The following is a 21,085-nucleotide window of genomic DNA, read 5'->3' on the forward strand; positions in this document are numbered from 1 at the left end:
CTGTGACTCAAGCCTCTGCGCCAGTCCAGTCCACGCCCCACCGCGCAGGAACCCCGGGAGCCGCCGGCTCGTCCCCGCCAATAGGTAGCGCGCGCCCCCTACCGGCCGCCCGCCCCTACGCCACTCGGCTCCCCCGCGCTCCCCTCCACCCCGGCGCAGGGCGCATGTGCGGAGCCCTCCCTCTTCGCCCCGCCCACCCACTCACGGTCCCCGTCCCCGCCCCCGCCGGGCCTCTCGCGACATCCGCCTAGCGGCCGCGCCGGGATCTCGCGATAGAGGCCTATTGTCTCGCGCGAGCGTGCGCGCCTCCGGCCGGCGGGTCGGGCTGCGGTGTGGCCGGGGCCGGGGCAGTTGCATGTGTCGCTTCGGCTGGCGGCGGCGGCGGCAGCGGAGGCGGCGGGGCCGTGCGCCGGGCTGGGTAACGAGCGCTCGCGCCCCGAGGCGGCTTCTAGGGGGGAGCTGGCGGCGCGCGCGCGCGTGTGTGTGGCGGGGCGGGCCGCCGGGGCGCTGCCTCGGAGGAAAGGGGGCCGGGCCGAGCGTCGCCACGCCCGCGCACATGGGGGGGGGGTCCTCCCGTGGCGGCCCCCGGGGTCGCCCCTTGGCGTCAGCCCCGCCCGAGGGCTGCCTGTCCCTGCCTGTCCTTTCCCGGGTCCTTCTGCGCCCACCCCCCATCCCCACCCCCCCACCCACGGTGTTGTCACCCCAGGCCGTGTGGCACGTTCCAGCCTCGTCCCTGGCTCGGTCTCCCTGCCTGGGCGTTTTGCTGTCGCCGCCGCACCTTGCATCCTGGTCGCCCCGAGGGACGCGTGTGCATCCCTCACCCGTGTCAGCCCCCGACCTGCCCCGTCTCGGTTGAAGTCCACCCACCCCATCTGTGGTTCCCCCCCCAAACCCCCCACTGCTTCCTCTTTTTCTCCGGTGCCCCCCTTTTTGCCCTCGCCCCAACACTCAGCCTTCATGGCCCCATTGCTTCTGGCTTCCCTTGTGAATCCGTGGGGGCCAGGTAGCCGAGCCTACCACACGACACACGGATCGTGATGTTGTGGATCCAGTGAAACGCGTGCCCTTTTTAGTAGAATCGAAACAGCTTTGGGGTGCAGGGGTTACCATCGTGAAAGCTGAGACTGCGCCCACATGCTGCTTGTCCGGGGTGGGGTGGGGTGGGGGTGGGGGTGGTCGAACTCCAGAGCGGTGAAGTTGTGCGACTTTTGCTTACAGGTTTGTGAGATGGCTGCTGACATTTCTGAATCCAGCGGGGCTGACTGTAAAGGCGACACGAGAAACAGTGCCAAGTTGGATTCGGACTACCCCCTTCGAGTCCTGTATTGTGGAGGCAAGTGTTGGAAGGGAAAAGAAATGCCGTTTGCTCACTGTTTTTATGCCTGATGTCACATTTGGTCTTGTTAACTCTGGCATCTGGCTTTGTGGTTTGGTGGATTCTTTCTGGGTTTTTTTTTTTTCAAGACGGGGTTCCTCTGTGTAGTTTTAGTGCCTGTCCTGGCTCTCGCTCTGTAGACCAGGCTGGCCTCGAACTCACAGAGATCCTCCTGCCTCTGCCTCCCGAGTGCTGGGATTAAAGGCGTGCGCCACCACCGCCGCCCAATGTTTGGTTTTTTGTTTTTTTAATTTTAATTCATTTGTGTGTGTGCACTGTGTCCCGATCCGTGTGTGGATGTCGAGGGCCGCTTGTGGACCTTAGTTAGATCCTGGGGATTGAACTCAGGTCCTCAGGAGGTTTGGCATCATGTGCCCCATGAGCACCTTGAGCATCTTTGAATTATTATAGTACAGAGAGGGTGTTTGAGGAGAGAGGAGATGAGGTCGGGGTGATGTGTAGTAGAGCAGTCGTGGGAAAGTCTGGTTTGGATCATTAAGGCTTTTTGTGTGTAGATGTGTGTGTGTACGCATGTGGTGCCAGAGATTCAAAACTTGGGTGACTTCCTCAGTCACACTGCACCATGTTTTTTGGAAAAGGGTCTCTCACCGAATCTGACACTCTGATGAGCTAGACTGGCTGGCTGGCTAACAAGCACCAGGGACCCTCCCCCTCCCAGTGTTGGAACTGTGGTCCTGTGCCCATGCTGGCTTTTACATGGATGCCGAGGTTGCTGGCCATCCTGAGGAGTCTTTAGGCTTATGTGGCGAGGACTTACTGAATAAGACTGAGGCATCTGCCCGGCTCCAGACTGTGTGCAAGACGGGGTCTCACTGTAGCCCTGGCTGTCCTGGAATTTTACGGTAGGTCAGGCTGGCTTTGAACTCAGAGATCTGCCTGCCTCTGCTTCTGAGCGCAGGGATTAGAGGCGAGTGACATCATGCCCAGCTCTGCCTGGACTTTTTAACAAAACAAAGTTAAGTTTAATAAAAAACAGGTTTTGTTTTGTTTTGTCGTCCCCCCCACCCTATCACCAAGGAAAGCCTAAGACGTTTATTTCCAGTCATCTTCCACTTGTTCTTTTTATTATTTAGTTACTTATTTATTTTTGAGATAGTTTCACTTTGTAGCCTTGGCTAGCCTGGAACTTAGAGATCAACCTGCCTCTGCCCAGACTGCTAGGATTAAAGATGTGTGCCACCATGCCTAACTACTTTTTTTAAATGGGTTGTATATGTGCCTGAGTGTATGTATGTGCACCACAGGTGTGCAGGATCCCATAGAGGTCAGAAGAGGGCATTGGATCCCTGGGAACTGGAGTTACAGGTAGTCCTGAGCCACCAGGTGGGTGCTGGGATTCAAACCTGGGTCTTCTGGAAGAGTAGTAAGCTGTCTTAACCACTGAGCTATCAGCCCCCAACCTTTGTTTATTTCTGTCTCTCTCTCTCTGTCTTTCTCTTTCTTTCTAAATAAGCTGGATTAACTTGTAGAGAAACTGTGGTAGCCATGGTTGAATCCTGGGTCCTGTGCATGGAGATTCTGGTCTGAGTTTTCACAAGATAGTCTGTAAGTTCCTGCGAGGGAGATTTTAATGGACAGAGTCTCTTTCCAGAGGGTCAGGTAGCTGAAGGTCTTGGAGATGGTGTCAGAGGTGGCCTTGGTGAAGTTGCCCAGTGGCTCTGCAGTCCCTGCCTGAAGTACAGTGGTCATCAGTACTGGCCATGGGTCCCAGCGTCCTGACACAGACGCCGGTGTCCCTGCAGTGGAGATGAGATACACCAGTGCAGAGCTCCAGCAGCCTGTCACTTTGTGCGGTTCTGTGCCCTCTGCACAGGCTGCTGGAAAGAAAGCTGGCCTCCTTGGATGGCAGCAGCTACTTCCTTGGAGCACTTAGGCTCCAGACTGATGTGACTGTTGGGTCCCCAGTGGCAGTAAATGCCTTGACTCTGGTCTGCGGGCCAGTGTGAGTGTGCCTCTACCTCAGCAGTCTTCAGAACCCGTCTCCTTAGGGGATGTCCCCAGGAGAAAGTCGATGTTCTGATTCCTTAAAGGAGAATGGTCACATCCTTGACCAGGTGGCTCAGCTTGGTGATAGGGGCCCCCTTCTTGACTTTGGTCTTCACTCCGTGAGTAAAAGTACTCCTTGTGGCCTCAGTCCTGGTCCCCATCATGACCCCAGAGACTGCTGCAGAGCTTCTGAAGTTACTATGGCCGCTTAAGCCTGGGCCCCAGAGCCTCTGGGCCCTCCCCTGTATCAGCATCAACTCCCCTTAGGTGTTTTCCCAGGGAAGATGTTGAGAGGCAAGGAAACAGTTCTACTGTAAATCCTAAGCCCGAGCTTTAAGGGAGGTGGGAGGTGCTTAGGGAAAGGCAGTACACAGCCATGTTTGCAGGTTTCCTGAGAGGGCCATCGGGAATCCACATGTAATCCCTGCACTCAACAAAGGTTAGTCCGGGGGATTTCAAAGTTCCAGGTCAGCCTGGGCTGCGTAGAACCTGTCTTAAAACTTGAAGGGACAGAGTGAAAAAGGACGAAATTACATAGGGTTAATTGTGTTTTGTTACAGTACTGGTCATGAGAGTCTGGGGCCAGAGTGTGCTTTCTGACTTCACTTCTTCCTAGGTTTGTGGCCCTGGGCAAGTTACCTGGTTTCTGTGAGATTTGGAGATTTGTGTTTTAATGTGTGTAAGCTGAGAAAAAAGATGACATATTAAGGCAGAGAAGCACATGTCTAATCCCAGTACTCAGCAGACAGACGCAAACTGGCCTGGTCTACATAGCAAGTACTTACATAATAAATAAAGATGAAGCAGGGCCTGGTGGCTCAGGCCTGTAGTTCCCGCGCTGGGGAGGTGGAGAAAGGAAGGTCGTTGAAAGATTCAACCCTGTCTCAAACTGCCCCCCTCCCCCCCAAAAAAAGGAAAACCCCCAAACCAAAGTGCTAATCATGGCACATACCAAGGAGGCAGAGGCAAGAGGGTCACCAGGAATTCAAGGCCAGCCTGATTTACATAGTGAGTTCCAAGCCAGCACAGGCAAGTGGATCTCTGAGTTTGAGGCCAGCCTGGTCTACCGAGTAAGTTCTGGGACAGCCAGGGCTACACAGAGAAACCCTGTCTTGAAATAACAACAACAACAACAACCAAAAAAAAGGTGTTCTGTTGTTTTTTGAGACCAGGTTTCCTATGTAACCTTGTTTGGCCAAGAAATCACAGTGTACACTAGGCTGGCCTCTGCTTCCCAACTGCTGGGGTTAAAAGTATAACTATCACTCCCTGCTAGGTCTTAAAAAAACAAAAACAGGATTGCCTGTATCCTGGGCTGACTTTGACTTGCTATGAGAGGAGGATGACCTTGAATTTCTGATTATCCTACTCTTCCTACTGAGTGCTGGTTTCGGCTGTGTACCACAGTGCCCAGTTTATGGGGGTCCTAGAGATTGAGCCCAGGGATTCATGAGTGAGAGAAGCAATAAATTGATCTACAATCCTAGACACACCCCCCCCCATGTATGTCACTTCTAAAGTGGCTTTTGAAAGGCTGACACTATTCAATCTGTGCCAGTGGTGAACAGTTACTAATCTTTGGTTTAATTGAATTATTGTGTGTGAGAGAGCAGAGCTCAGATCAGAGGACAGCTTTGAGAGTTAATTCTCCCTCTCTTGAGGATTCCAGTACTTGAACCCAGGGGATCAGGCTTAGACTGACTGCAAGTGTCTTTACCTGAGAGATCATTCTGTTGTAGTCCTTAACGTTTTTGAGAAAAGTTAACTTTCTTCAGTTGCTGTCCTACTTTTGTACTGACATTACAGATACTAAAGGAAGGGGTGCGTCTAACCCCCAGGGAGTTTAAGATCCACATGTATAAGAAACACTTGGAGCAGTGGGCTCAGTAAAGGATCTTGCTACCAGGCCTGATGATGACCTGAGTTCAGTCCTTGGAACCCACATGGTAGAGAATTGCTTAGGGAGTAGAAACATTGAGTTCATAGTACTAATACAACTATAAATTAGGAGTTGAGGAAGGGGAGGGTCTGTGAAGTAAGGAAGTAGACAAGGAAATTGGTCGTTGTAAGACTTAGGTGATAGGTAGTCTATGATGGTTTTCTGTGAAGCACCATTTTTTGTTGAGTGCTTGTGTGTGAGTCAAAGATAAGGCTGGACTCTAAATGCACCTTTTGGTAGCCTCTGCCTTACACACCTGGTTTACTAAGCCTTTTACCCAGAAATCTCTGCACAGTAGTATTTGAAAAGTGAGTGGTACAGAAAAGTCTGAAGGCAGACGAGGTGGTGCGCACTTGTAATCTCTGCACCCAAGAGGCCAGGGCAGCAAGATCATGAAGTTTGAAGCCAGTGTGTGCTTCCTGGCTGATACTCAGTATTCTTGGGGTCTTAAGAAAGGGAAAACTCTCGAGTAGAATATTCAATTGAAAAGTAGTAGTGATGACACATAGGTGTCTTTAAAAAGGAGAAAGAAATGAAAAATGGAAGGGAAAAATTGAAGTACAGGTAGAAAGTATGAGGCTCCTGTGTTGTCATGGTTTTAACATTTCACATCTTTTTTTCTCTCCATTTCTCTAGTCTGTTCATTACCAACAGAGGTAAGTCCTACTTGTTAGGTTTTTTTGTTCTCTTATTTTCTGCATGTGAGATCACTCTTGATTTTAGAGTTATCTAAGAGTTCTTCTATTTTTCATTTCCTATCAGTTGATAATGTTTCAATCTTTTGTAGAGAACTTTGAATCAGAATACTTACAATTTTTTAAGTGAGAGAGAGAGAGAGAGAGAGTGTGTGTGTGTGTGAGAGAGAGAGAGAGAGAGAGGGAGAAAGTGACATGTTCCACAGTGCACTTGTAGAGGTCAGAGGACAACTTACAGGAGTCAGTTCTCTGCTATCATGTGGGTTCCTGGAATCAAATTCAAGTTCTCAGGCTTGGTAGCAAGCACATGGACTCACTGAGCCGTCTTGTTGGCCCTGGATCAGAATACTTTTTAATCTTAGAAATTAGACATTTGTTGTACATGCACTTTATTACCTTACTGGCCTTTTTTTTAAAAAGTAGGGTTTTAGACAGGTGTGATGGTGCATGCCTTTAGTCCCAGCATTCAGGGGGTAGAGGTAGGCAGGTCTCAGTTCAAGGATGCCAGGCTACACAGAGAAACCCTGTTCAGATAACCAAAAATGAGCCAGGCAGTGGTTATGCATGCCTTTAATCCTAGAAGTCCAGAGGCAGAGGCTGAAGTATCTCTGGTGAGTTCAAGGCCAGCCTGTCTACAAATTGAGTTCCAAGACAGCAAAGAGTACACAGAGAAACCCTGTCTCAAAAGAAAAAAAAAGAATGAATGAATGAATGTAGGGTCTTGCTATGTTGTCCAGATTAGCCTTGAACTCAGCTGTGCTCAAACAAACCTTCCTTAATCCTCCTGAGTATCTGTGATTATAGATGTCTTTTTTCTTAAAAATACTTATGTATTTTTATTTATGTGTATTGTGTGCATCATATGTATGTATGTACTGTGTGCATACAGTGCCTTCTGGTCAAAGAAGGCATTGGATCCATTGGAACTGGAGTTGGAGGTGGTTGTGAGCCAGCATGTGGATGCTGGGACCTGAATTAGGGCCCTCTGCAAGAGCAGTAAGCCCTCTTAACCGATGAGCATCTCTGCAGCCCCGTGTGTACATCTTTTTGTACTTGGCTGTATGCTTTAGATTTGTATGGAATTCATGAGTAGTCGGATGGTGGAAGCAAAGGTAAACTGAAAGCCAAGACTTAACGTGCCTGAGCAGAGGAAGAATGACGAGTAAAAATTGTGTTTAAGACTTTCCTCAGTCAAGCTTTGTGGACAAGTCAGGAAAATAATGAAGGCCCTTTGTGACCAAAGCAGGGAACATCTTAAAGGATGTTTCCTACTGGAATTACAGATTTCCTATGGATGATCAGGTGAGGCTGAGCATGGAGACCTGTAATTCCAGTACCCTGATTTAGATTTAGACTTCCCTGGCTACATAGTGAGATAGTGAGTGTATGTGTGTAGTTTATCATTCTTTGTGTATCGAGTATATGGGGATGTTTTAATTATATTGGTTGAAATGCATGTTTTCTCACTCAATTTGTTCTTTTCCTTCCCTTCCAGTACTGTGAATATATGCCTGATGTTGCTAAATGTAGACAATGGCTAGAGAAGAATTTTCCAAATGAGTTTGCAAAACTGACTGTAGGTATGGACTTTTTCCTTTTTTGAACATAGGTTTTTATTTTATTAAAACTGTACTAACGAAACAAATACATGTGTGGCATTTTAAACAGGGAAGGTTAGCCGAACCTGGTGAAAGGCCTACCGCCCGGTTCTGTGGCCGACTGAGGCTGAACAGTGATGTCCAGGCCAGCCTGGGCAGCTTAGGAGACCTTGTTTCTTAAAGAGAGTTGTGGGTGTAGCTCAGGGGTAGGATGCTTACTTAGCATGTGCAGGGTCCTAGTCCTAACAGAACAAGATAGGAAAGTCCTTTTCAGGATGTTGTACAATTTCACCAGTTTTGATTAACTTTAAAATTACTTAAATTCAGAGAGAAGATAGATCTTTGGGTCAACTGACCTAAAAGTGAATGATTTAGGGGCAAATATACATTCACAGTTTTCTTGTGAACAACTTGACTAAGAATGGCGATTGTGGGTGGAGGGTGCTAAGAACTGGGTAGAGAGTGAGGCTGTTTGGAACAGTGTTGGATGTGAGGTGTGAGGACAAGCGGCGTGTGGGGCTAAGGTTTATGCATCTCAGTGGAATTGATGGTTGCTGGGGTGTCACAGACAGGAACGGATCTCGCAGCTCTTATTGATGGCTTCTCTTACAAGGTCAGTAAAAGGCAGCAGGAACAAGGAAAAGTAGGCTTCAGACGGGCTTATTTCACTGCAGTGCATCCCATGGTGCCCTCTCTGCTGCTCAGTTTTCGTATTATATACATGAGGCAGACACTCTTGTCCTTGCTTAAGGCCTTTGGAGATAATAGCTGCTTACCTAGTCACTCTTTGTGGAAGAGAACACTTAAAGGCTGCTCTTGTAATTAGCTCCTGCATTTTGGCCCTGAGCATGACCTGCCTAGACATGCTTATGACTTGGAGAGGGACGTAGAAGCGTCTCATCCAGGACCAGATGTTAACAGGATCAGTGTGTGAAGACTCTAAACTGACAATGAGATAAGTAGGATTGACTGGTTCTGTGAGTGCCCTCTTGTCTGCAGAGTAAATAAAGAGAGTTTTACACAGAGTGCTTTCCTCCAAGGAGCAGGAGAATGCCCCCAGTGTGAGGGAGGAGGATGGCTCACAGCAGGCCGGCCGGCCGGCCGGGCCCTGACCCCTCCACCAGCTGTCACGTTAATGACAGGTTGTTTGTATTGTACTTTGGTTTCTGTCTTAAAGATACATGTTCTATTTTGTTTAGTTTTTTAGACAATCACACCCTTTAACTCTGGCTGGCCAGAACTTGATGAATGTAAAAAAAAATAAAAAAAGATTAAAGTTTCTTTTTTCCCTTTTATTATTATTTTTTAGATTTTATTTTTATTTTGTGTGTGTGGGTGTTTTGCCCGCATATATGTCTGTGCACCACATGCGTGTCTGATGGAGGCAGAAAGAGGGTGTAAGATCCCCTGTAGCTGGATCTTTGTGAGCTGTCAAGTGGATACTGGGAATCGAACCTAAGTCCTCTGCAAGAATAACAAGTGCCCTTGCCTGCTAAGCCATCTCTCCAGCCCCATAAGAGATTTTCTTGACCTGCATCTTTTACTTCCTTTTCACATGGGTCAAAAAGAGTCATCATTTGTGAGTTGGGCATAGTGACGCATCCTATAATCCTACTATCTGGATGGCTGAGGCAGAGGTTTGTGGGGTGTTTGTTTTGTGTTTTGATTTTTTGAGATAAGGTTTCATTATGTAGCTCTGGCTGTCCTGGAACTCAGAAATCTGCCTGCCTCTGAGTGCTGGGATTAAAGGCATGCACTACAACACCTGACTTCTCTTTCTGTTTTTGTTTTTAGCTATTACTATTTTTAAAGTAGGTGTGTGTATACTTGTGTGCAGGTGTCTAAGGAAGCTGGAGGTGTCACATCTCCTTGGAGCTGGAATTAACAGTTATAAGCCACCTGGTGTGGATGTTGGGAACCAAACTCAGTTACTTTGCAAGGGCAGCAAGTGCTCTTAACCTCTGAGCCATCTCTCTCTAGCCTGTTTTGTTTTGAGATGGGGTTTCCCTATGTAGCCCAAGCTGGCCTGATCCTCCTGCCAAAATGCTGTTTTAAAAAACAAAATCCTCGGCAGTCGGTAGTGGCTCATGCCTTTAATCCCAGCACTCAGGAGGCAGAGGCAGGTGGATCTCTTTGAGTTCCAGGACAGCTAGGGCTGTTACACAGAGAAACCCTGTCCTGGGGGGTGGAGGGGTGGATCCTCAACCAGGCGAAGTGGTGCTCACATTTAATTCCAGCACTCAGAGGCAGATGGTCTCTGAGTTTGAGACCAAAATAAATAAATAAATAAATAAATAAATAAATAAATTCTGGGCATTTTGTTCTCTATTAACCATCTCTATAGTAGATATCTAAAATAATAAACTTACAAAGAGAAAAGGCTAATTTGGCCTATGGTTCTGTTTAAAGATCTTAGTCCAGTCGGGCAGTGATAGCTTAGGTTTTTAATCCTGGCACTCGGGAGGCAGAGGCAGATGGATCTCTGTGAGTTTGAAGCCAGCCTGGTCCAGGACAGCTAGGATGACACAAAGAAATCTGTCTCAAAAAACCAAAAGATCTCAGTCCATCACTGTGGTCCTCTTGGTCTGGGCCTATACTAAGGCAGTAGGAGTTACTTCATGACTGGGAAGTGAAAAAGGAAAGAACTGGGTCCCATTGTCTCCAAGTTGAAGTCCGCAGTGACTGTCTCCTTCTAGACCACTCTTCACTTGAAACCACCCCTTAAAACAGGGACACCTTCTTGGGGGACTAAGTCTTGAACACCTGAGCCTTTGGAGGATACATAGCCAGACTGCAGCAGCACTTACTGTAATACTTTGAGAGTTCAGTTTCATTAGAGTGTAGTATAGTCATTTGCTTTGTAGATGCTATATTCAGCTAGTGTGGGATGCTTTATTTACTTAGGTTGCTCAGAGGTAAACTTTAAAAAACGCTCTGTGTGTGTTGTGTGTGTGTGTGTGTGTGTGTGTGTGTGTCTGTCTGTCTGTCTGTCTGTCTGTCTGTCTGTCGGTGTGTATTGGTGTGTGTCTGTGGGAGCTGTGCTCTCCATGCCACAAACTCAGGTTGTTAAGGTTTAAAGCACAAGTGCCTTAGCCACTGAGCCTTCTCTACAGCCCTGTTTTGTGTTGAGACAGATCTCATGCAGCCCAGGCTGGCCTCAAACTTGCTCTGCAACTGAGGATGACCTTGAACTCCCACCCCCCTTTTTTTTTTTAGCAGTTGAAGAAAGGGGTCATTAGAGGGGTGAGGAAACACACAGATGCAGTAGACACACGGGGAAAAAAAAGACCTCAGCAAAGCAGGGAAGGGGGAGGGGGGGATGGAGAGAGAGACAGAGACACACTTTTTTGTGTTTTAAAGCCTCTAAAGAATTTTCCTCCCCTAATTTAGCTTGAAGAAAGCTAGGATGGTTGGTCAGCTCAGAACTGTTGTGTGGCATATCTTGAGCAGGCTTTGAACTTGTTGAGCTAGTCTATTAGCAGGGGGCCTGTTGGTGGGAGACCAAGGCCTACAAAGGCGGCTTACAGAGCCTTTTAAGCTGCTGGGCTTTTGTCTCAAGTCTGGAGGGTAAGGAGGAAGCTGGCCATTTTAGGAATTCGCCACCTTTATTACCCAGCAGTCTCTTTGCTGTCTGTCTGCCTAACTTGTAATTTCCCTCCTCTCAGAGGTCACCCTAACTGCTCGTAGGGGACTCGAGGAGGACGATGGGGGCGGCAGTCACAGTGCCTCAGAAGAGAGTCTGTCTAAGGGGCCACAAAACTTAACCACTGGCAGAGATCTAGAGCATAAGACAGCCGTTTGGTGATGGTGTGTATCTTTGGAGCTTGTCATACTAGTCGGGTAGCATCCGTTAGTACACTGTAATTCCTACTGAGAGTGTAGTGGGAAAAACAGCTGGGACAGTTTTATTCTTATTAGAGGAAGAGAAAAGATAAAACCATCTAAGGAATCCTTGGCAGGCTGTGTCATGGGTATTGATTGATGAGACTGATGATTTCTCTGCCACCATTGTCTACTGTATGTACACTTTGGAGAAGGCCATTTACCAGGTTTAAGAGTTCAAGGAGCCGGGCAGTGGTGGCGCACACCTTTAATCCCGACACTTGGGAGGCAGAGACAAGCAGATCTCTATGAGTTCGAGGCCAGCCTGGTTTACAGAGCGAGATCCAGGACAGGCACCAAAACTACACAGAGAAACCCTGTCTCGAAAAATCAAAAAAAAAAAGGAGTTCAAGGAGTAAGCTGGGCATGATGACGCACACCTTTATGCTAGCTGTCCAGAGGCAGAAGCAAGTGGATCCCTGAGTTCGAGGCCAGCCTGGTCTACATTGTGACTTGCAGGACAGTCAGGGCTACACAGAGAAACCCTGCCTCCAAAGACCAAAACAAACAAGCCAGTTTAAGCTTATAAGTTGGCCTTTGAGTTTCTTTTATTGTAACCTCATGGGGAACATTAAGACACAGGTTATCACAGGAAGGAATTTTGGCATCATGGTTAACATAAGTTTTGTTTAAGAAGACAAGGCATAATTTTGTAGCTAGCTGGACCGTGTACCAGAAACAATAGAATACTGTAGCAGGCCTATTGGCAGTGTCTTTCCAGTAAGAAATACCACTGTCAGTGGTCCTCAAAAGAAATCTGAGACAACCCCCCCCAAAATGATGCAGTCTAGGAGTTTTGATCAGGTCTTTTCTCTGTCAGTTGAATAATTAAAAGATAGGAAAAATCTGATAGCAGCAGAGAAATCTCAAGCACTGCAGACAATCAGCGGTTGAAGAATGGTGTTTATTGGGGGTGAGGAAACACATCAGTAGACACAGAATAAAAGACCCTCTGCAGAGCGGTAGGGGACTCAGAAAGTGGAAATCCTGGCCTTGCATTCCTGATGCCTTTACCTCAGTGCTGGAATGAAAGTGGGAACAGAACCCAGGGCTTTATGCACTCAAGCAGCACTTTTTAGCCTGAGCCGCATCCTCATCAGGTGATTTCTTTTTTTAATATTAGTATTAAAATGATGTTCACACTCTTGTATTTTTTTTTTCTTCCTATCCAGAAAATTCACCGAAACCAGAAGCTGGAATTAGTGAAGGTCAAGGAACAGTAGGGGAAGAGGAGGAGAAGAAAAAACAAAAGAGAGGTAAGAGCTGATTTGATTTTAACCCGTGTGATTTATACAAACATCCCTCCTGCAGAGGATAGGGGAGTGGTGAGGGCTCCAAGGTGAAGAGCTGCTGCCTGTTCACGCGAGCTGGGCATGCTGGCTCATGCTTGTGATCTTAGCATTTGAGAGATTCAGGCCAGAGAACTGTGGGTATTCGAGGCCAGCCGGAGCTACGTAATGAGACTCTTGTCTCAAAAAGCGAAAACCGGGCTGGAGAGATGGCTCAGAGGTTAAGAGCACTGACTGCTCTTCCAGAGGTTCTGAGTTCAATTCCCAGCAACCACATGGTGGCTCACAACCTTGTACAGTGAGATCTGGTGCCCTCTTCTGGCCTGCAGGCATACATGCAGGCAGAACACTGTGTACATAATAAATACATTTAAAAACAAAACAAACAAAACAAAAACCAGCTGATCACCTTTAATCTCAGCACTTGGGAGGCAGCGGCAGGCAGATCTCTTGAGTTCCAGGACAGCCAGAGTACGTAGACAAACCCTGTCTGAAAAGGAATAACAAAACAAAACAAATTCAAAATAAAAGCGTGTTTTTGTGCATTTAAAACGCAGCCAGCCTGCTGAAGTTTCCTTCTGTTGAAGTGGAATGAGCTGTTAGTACACTTAGCTCTCTCCTCTCTAAAACAAGTTTTTTTTATGTTTTTTTTTTAAATTAATTTATTTATGTGCATTGGTGTTTTGCCTGTGTTTGTGTGAGGGTGTCAGATCCTCTGGAACTAGAGTTACAGACAGTTGTGGGCTGCCATGTGGATGCTAGGAATTGAACTCAGGACCTCTGGAAGAGTAGCCAATGCTCTTAACCTCTGAGCCACCTCTTCATCCCCTGTTGTTTTGTTTTTTGAGACAGGGTTTCTCAGTGTAGCAGCTCTGGTTGTCCTGGAACTTCCCTTGTAGACCAGGCTGGCCTTGAATTCACAGAAATCCACCTGCCTCTGCCTCCCAAGTGCTGGGATTACAGGCGTACGTCACAACCCCCTAGCTAAAACAGATTCTTTATGTTATGGCACCTAGTCCCTACCCATCTCTTCCTCATTGTTTTGTGAGTAAAATTAGCTTATTTATTTTTACTTTATACATATAGGTGTTTTGCCTGTATGTATTCTGTGTGCATACATTGTCCATGGAAGATAGACAGTAGGGTCAGATCTCTGAAACTGGAGTTACAGGTGGCTATTCGCAGTCATGTGGGTGCTGGGAACAAAACTAAGGTCATCTTTAAAAACAGTGAGTGTGCTTAACTGCTGAGCCATTTTTCCAGCCGCAGCTTATACATATTTTAAAGATTTTTGCCATACACACACCCTATTTTCCCCCAGTGCTGGACATTGAACCCAAGGCCTTACCCACGCTACTTAAGAGAAAGGTCTCTGCTAAGAGTCTGTTGCTAGCTGGGCGGTGGTGGCGCACGGGAGGCAGAGCCAGGTGGATCTCTGTGAGTTCGAGGCCAGCCTGGGCTACCAAGTGAGTTCCAGGAAAGGCACAAAGCTACACAGAGAAACCCTGTCTCGAAAAACCAAAAAAAAAAAAAAAAAAAAAAAAAGACAAAAAAGCACCTGAACCTTTCTGAAGTGTGGATTTCCCTGGTTTGTCTATTTGAATAGATCTCTTTTCTTCCTGTGCCCTTCAGAGTAACTTCCCATGTCCTGTCCTAGGTCCTCTTTCCTTCTCATTCCTTTCATTCTCCTAGGATGTTTCTATTGTATCTCTAACTTCTGCTACACTATGTACCTGTAATACCTGGCCCATGTCAGGCTGGAAATGTGCATGGTCCCCACAGATACCACAAATGAAGACTCCCTAAGCTAAATTGACTGAGTCCTGAATCGATCTTTTATTTCCCCCATTTTGGCAGATGTAGCTCAATTATCCTGTCACTTGATCTGGAAACCTGAGAACTGTGTTAGGCTTTGCTCCCATTAACAGTCCTAGAATCTGACCTTTCTCTTCCTCCTGCTCTTTACAGCTGATAGCTGTTACCGATGCCATATTTGGTTTATAGTTTGATTAGTTTTTGCTGGAGTGAATGCAGGAACTGCATTTGCTTCTTTTTCTACAATTCACACTAGAGCTGACCTGATCTTCATAACCATGAGTCCATTCTTTCATTCTTTCTGTCTTGAATGGCTTCTCTTTGTCCAGTGTAGTCATCGCTGAGCATGGCTCGAGTTCTTACTGACTTCTGACCTCCTGTACTCTTATCCATAAGCATGCTTCAGTAAGACAGGCATGCTTCCCAGATTCAGTTTCTCGTGGACTGAATGTCTGTCTGTCTGTACCTTCCCAGCCATTTGACCTGAATACTCCTCAGGTCTTTAACACTCACTTCCATAGGAAACATTTTCTGTCCTTTTCTTTTTATTTTCATATATATATTTATTGTGCCAGGCAGTGGTGGCCCACACTTATTCCTAGCACTCAGGAAGAAGAGACAGGTAGAGCTTTGAGTTTTATGACAGCCAGGCCACACAGAGAAACCCCGTCTTGAAAAAAACAAAAACAAAAAATATTCATTGCATGTGGAAAGTGGTATACACTTGAGGAGGTCAGAGGACAGTTTGCTGGAGCCAGTTCTTTCCTTGCATCTGTGGGTTCTGGAGATTGAACTCGGGTTGTTAGGCTTGGCACCAAGCACTTTTATTTGATGACACATCCATGGGCCCCTAAGACTTGGTCTTACTAAGTAGACCAGGCTGGACTTGTGTAACTTCCTGATAAAATGATTACCTAATTTATTCTAGTATAATAAAAACTCCAGAGTCAGAAGTTGAGATAAAGACTTGAAGAATCTAAGGAAAGCGGAGTGATTAGCCGACTCTCTCCCCATATTCTCTGGAACCTCCAGCCCCAGAAATTCCACCCCCAAAGTCCTCCAAGATCTATGTCTAATCCGGGTCAGCCAATTGCTGACTCTGTCCTAGATTCAAGGTTGCTTTATTGGCACAGTGGAACAGCTGTAGTGACAGTTAGTTCTCCTGTGACAGACCTGAACTTAGTGTCTTCCCTCACTGTACTGAGGGTTGGCACTATAGGCCTGCACCACCGTGTTTGGTTTAACTCCCCCACCCCACTCATTCTAATAGAGCGTGAGTTCCTGGAGGATGGGAACTGTGTCCTTCCTGCTTATCTTTGCATCCTCAGTCCTTAGTGCCGTGCTGGGCACATAGTAAGTACTAATTGATAAATGTTTATTGAGTAAGTGGCCTGTATGATTTTGTAAATTAGAAAAGGAGCTTGAACACAAAGTTAAAGACTCAGTATTGTGTGTTTTACAATTGTGAAAAAGGAAGCAATTGATGTGAACTCTTTCTTAATGAAGGTGGAAGAGGTCAGATAAAACAGAAGAAGAAGACCGTACCACAGAAGGTCACAATAGCCAAAATTCCCAGAGCAAAGAAGAAATATGTGACGAGAGTGTGTGGCCTTGCAACTTTTGGTGAGTTGAGGTTTTAGTTTGTTTCTTTGTTTACAGCCTGGAATATATCTGCTTAGATGTATAAACTGGAGTCTTAGCTGTATCATGAATATCATAGTTCTGCTGTTTGCTCGTTTTTGTGACGCTGGGGAAGCTGCATCACTGCTTCCATATATCTGTTTATGCCAAGAATAGACTAGAAGAGGTTTTGCCTTTCTGTTTGTTGTTGTTTTTGAAACAGGGTTTCTCTGTAGCTTTGGTGCCTGTCCTGGATCTTGCTCTGTAGACCAGGCTGGCCTCCAACTCACAGAGATCCTCCTGGCTCTGCCTCCCGAGTGCTGGGATTAAAGGCGTGCGCCACCACTGCCCGGCTTTCTTTGTGTTTTTATTTGTTTTATTTTATTACGTGTATAGGTGTTTCACCTGCATGTATGTATGTCTGTATACCATGTGCCCACGAGGGTGCCGGAGCCCAAGGACTGGAGTTAGAGATGGTTGTGAGCCACCATGTGAGTGCTGGGAATGGGACCCAGAGAAACTGTAAGAGCAGCCAGGTATTCTTCTGACCCCCTGTTCTGGACTTTTTTGGAGGGGGCGGGCCGCACGCGCGTGGCAACAAGATCTTGCTTTGTAGCCCAGGTTATCCTGGAGCTTGCTGTGAAGTTCAGGCAGGCCACCCACCTTACTTCCTAGGTGTTGAGATTACAGGCATGTGCATGTTCAGCACAAGACTCTTTCTTTTTCCTTTCTGTTGTTGTTTTCCTTAAAGGCAGGGTTTCCAGGTGTGATTTAATTCCAGCACTCCACCTTTAATTCCAGCACTCAGGGGGCAGAAGCAGGCATATGCCAGTCTGGTCTACATAGGTAGTTCTAGGTCAGCCAGGGTTATATAATGAACCCTTGTCTCAAGGGGAAAAAAAGACTGGGTGGGGCTTCTGTATCTCAGGCTGACTCTGCTAGTAATGAAGGGTAAGGATGACCTTGAGCTTCTGATCCTCCTGCTTCCACCTCCCAAGTACTGGTTTATAGGAGTGTACCACCTGCCTAGTTTAAGTGGTCCCCTGCTGGAGATTAAAAGGGCCTCCCAGATGCTAGGCAAGGACTTTTCCTATTCAGCTAATTCTCAACCCTAGGTTTTATATTTCTAACTATAGTTTCAGAATTAACATTTAAAATCTTTCATAGAAGACACTAGCACACCTTCACCCCTGCCCCCAATCTGGTGATTTTGCTTGGTTTTATTTGCTTGCTTTTTGTTTTTGAAAGCTATGTTGCTATGTTGCCTTGGCTGGGCTCAAACTACTGCTTAGCCTCCTAAGTACCTGGGGTTGCAGGTGTGTACCACTGCCCAGCTCTTAAGGGATTGCTGCTTGAATGTATTTGCACAGGATCAGGAGTGCTAGCTAGGTAAGACTTGACTGCTGGAGAGAGGCAGTCCTTTTTGAGAGAGGTTTAAAAAATAGCCTATCTCTGGTAATGACTGTAGAGATGAGAATGAGGGGAGGTGGGTAGTGGCACGGAGTTCTGTTCAGAGCCCTTCAGTTGCTGGAGCATGTGTAAAAATGTAAACTAAGGTCTCTGTGTGTGACAATACAAAATGTACAGATTGAAAAATACATCACTAAACTGCATTTTAAATATTAAGGTTATCTTGTTGAGGTGGCACATTCCTATAATCCTGCCACTTGGGAAATGTCTTAGGGTTTCTATTGCAGTGAAGAGACACCATGACCACAGCAACTCTTATAAAAGGAAAACATTTAATTGGGGCTGCCTTGCAGTTTCAGAGGTTTAGTCCGTGATCATCATGGTGAGAAGCATGGCAGTGTTCAGGCAGACGTGTTGCTGAAGAGGTAGCTGAGAGTTCTACATCTTGATCCACAGGCCGCAGGAGACTCTGTGTGTCACACTGGGCATGGCTTGAGCATATAAGACCTCAAAGCTCCCTTCCACAGTGACACACTTCCTCCAACAAGGCCACACCTCCTAATAGTGCCACTCCCTATGGGCCAAGCATTTAAACAGGTGATCTAAGAGAGCCATTCCCATTCAAACCACCACAGAAACTAAGGCAAAAGTTCAAGGTCAGCGGGGCTCTGTAAACAAAACAGACTTAGGCATAGAGGTTTGGTTCTCTGTTGTCGGTTTTCTATTATAAAGAGCTAAAGCATGTATGAACGTGATGCTTGGAAGTAATGTGTTCCTGGATTCATTCTGTTTCTTTTTTTTCTAGACAGGGTTGGTCTCAGTGTCTCTGTCTCTGTCTCTCTCTCTTGTCTCGCCATTTTTGTCTTACTGTGTTATAGAGTACTGTGGAGGATGCTGTTTTATGTACTAAGACTACATGACCTTGAAAATGTATGTTAAAATTGAAATATCTTTGTTGTACAATTCCAATTATAGTCTTGCCCTTTCTTTTTCTAAAAAAACGAACCAAAACAGAAATTGATCTCAAAGAAGCACAAAGATTTTTTGCTCAAAAATTCTCCTGTGGTGCCTCAGTAACAGGAGAGGATGAGATCATCATTCAGGGAGACTTCACGGATGACATAATCGATGTCATTCAGGAAAAGTGGCCAGAGGTAAGTGCACCGGATGCATGCTCCCGTAGAAACAAGTTTTTAAAGCAAGTCACTTCATTTCTTTGTTAATTTTTGCCTCAGTTCCTGAACTTCTTTTACCTGTGTCTGTCAGGTGGATGATGACAGCATCGAAGACCTTGGAGAAGTGAAGAAGTGATTTTGGAGTCCTGTGTTTCTGAGCTGACCCGAGAGTTGACGGGGCCAACAGAGGAGAGGCCTTTCAGAGATATATACATATGTATATATGTGTGTGTATATATATCCTACAGTAAAGCTGTGGACTCCTCATCCTTGGCGTTCTCACTGTTCTGTACAAGGCTGCTTGGTTTGTTTGTTTGTTTTTTTAATTGCCAAAGTCTGATAAACAGAGAGAGAGAGAGACTGTCATGCTCATGCATGAATCTGAATTTAGTCAAATAAAACATTTTGGTCATTTGGTACTGATTTTTTTTTTAATTTTTTAAAATTTTTATTTTAGAAAAAAACTGTAGTGGCGCCCCCCCCCCCCCAAACTTGGTGCTGTCAATGGGACCCAGGGCCATGTGCTGGGCGTACATTGCCACTGAGCTGGACTCTTGGCACCAAAACCTTCTTCTTTTGGGAAGTGGTTCTGATGGTTATCTTACTGGGAGAAAGCTGAGCGACTTTTCAAAAGAATTTGTATTTTCTTTTCTTAGTAGAAGTGTGTCCTTGGTTGGTGAGAATCTAATGGGGTTTTGGTTGGATTAGGTTCTTCATTAAAGCAAAAGTCCACTTCATTGATGTAACAAACAACGGAATGGGTAGGTTTGCTTAAGTCATTCTGGAGATTACTTGATAAGTACATTAAAAGCCTTAAAACCATGTGCACTGTGACCCGGTAAGTCCCTTTGACACTGTCCTAAGATAAGAACAAGTCTTGCATGCAGCTCATGGATGAGGGTGCTATTCACAATGTTACTGATTATGTTAGAGCTCATAAATAATACAGAACAGTTATAGAAATGCTGGTGTGTCTTGTGGGTAGGACACTGTATATTTGAAAAAGCTTTCCCCAAGAATATTAGAAACCTGCTTGGTAATGTTGAGTAGGGTCAGACCTCAAATTTGTTTTAGACATTTGTTCTTACTGTTACAAGTGGACGGATGCTCAGAGAGGCTGAGAATTCTTGTTCTAGCTATATATACCATGTGGGTAAAATTTTAACCAATTAAAAATGGCATGTATCTGTTCTCATCTACAGTTTTAGAAGTAGTAATTAAACTAACTTATGGAGAAACTGATCATTTTAATGAATGCACTGGGTGAAATTAAACTGAAAATCAGGTGTTACATGTGAAAAGGCTTTTATTTTTTAATTTGCTGTAGGTGTGGGAGTCTATATAGCTGAGCAGCACAAGTACTTGGCTAGCATGCACAGGGCCCTTCCATTCAACCCAGTGTCACAAACAAAAGTTGTATAGAAGATACCTTTAAGAATTTAGAATCCCTGAAATCATTAATTATACAAATATATTCTTTCTTGAATGAAAGGGTGTTCCCCCCCTTTTTTTCTTTTATTTATGTGCATTGGTGTTTTCCCTGCATGTATATCTGTATGAGGGTGTCTGGTACTCTGGAACCAGAGTTAAAGACAGTTGTCTGCTCCCTTTGGGTGCTAGGAATTGAACTCGGGACCTCTGGAAGAACAGCCAGTGCTCTTAACTGCTGAGCCATCTCTCCAGCCCTGAAAGGGTGTTTAGGAGGGGGGGAAGTTAGGGAAAAAAATGTGTAATAAAGATGGAAGGGTAAAAACGAAATTTTTCACTAACTGAAATTTGCCAAATATTTGGCAAAGCAAATGCACCAGTCATGGCTATTTGGCAAGTGTTCTTTTGGTGTTTTCTTGGTGCTCTGAGATCTCCGTGTATGTATACATGTTCATGGAAAAGGCACTTGAATGTCTACAGTTCTAAGTTTTATAAAAAGGGAATATTGCCCACAGAGGCCAGAAGAACCTGTGCGCCCCCCCCCCCCCAGGTGAGCTCCCATTTGCATGCTGGGAATGAACTTGGGTCCTCTGCTAGGGGGAACAGCACTCTTAACCTCTGAGTCATCCCTCCAGCCCCACACAATTCTTGAAAAGTGCATTTTCGGCTCTTATATAGCTATTAGAGCATGTTACTGTCGGAAAATGAAGGATTAAAATGCCTTTATTGATAAAATGAATGTTTTCCTTTGACTTGAAATTTGATGTGCCCCACGTTCAAAGGATGACTTTAATTCTAATTGGCACAATCTTTGTTGTTGTTACATTGTTTGGTGTGTACGGATGTAATAGA

General features: G+C 45.9%; 1 protein-coding gene across 1 annotated transcript; it reads left to right on the forward strand.

Moving 5' to 3' along the window:
• The first annotated feature begins 290 nt into the window (after nt 1-290).
• On the forward strand, nt 291-19,228 carry Denr (density regulated re-initiation and release factor). Its single transcript, XM_028885833.2, has 8 exons — nt 291-418; nt 1,219-1,333; nt 5,958-5,977; nt 7,512-7,596; nt 12,669-12,752; nt 16,107-16,223; nt 18,645-18,784; nt 18,897-19,228. Exons 1-8 carry the CDS (start codon nt 356-358, stop codon nt 18,939-18,941), a joined length of 669 nt encoding a protein of 222 aa, XP_028741666.1. The 5' UTR covers nt 291-355; the 3' UTR covers nt 18,942-19,228.
• The last annotated feature ends 1,857 nt before the right edge of the window (nt 19,229-21,085 follow it).

This window comes from Peromyscus leucopus, chromosome 23 (assembly GCF_004664715.2).
Source record: "Peromyscus leucopus breed LL Stock chromosome 23, UCI_PerLeu_2.1, whole genome shotgun sequence".
Classification (NCBI taxonomy): Eukaryota; Metazoa; Chordata; class Mammalia; order Rodentia; family Cricetidae; genus Peromyscus; species Peromyscus leucopus.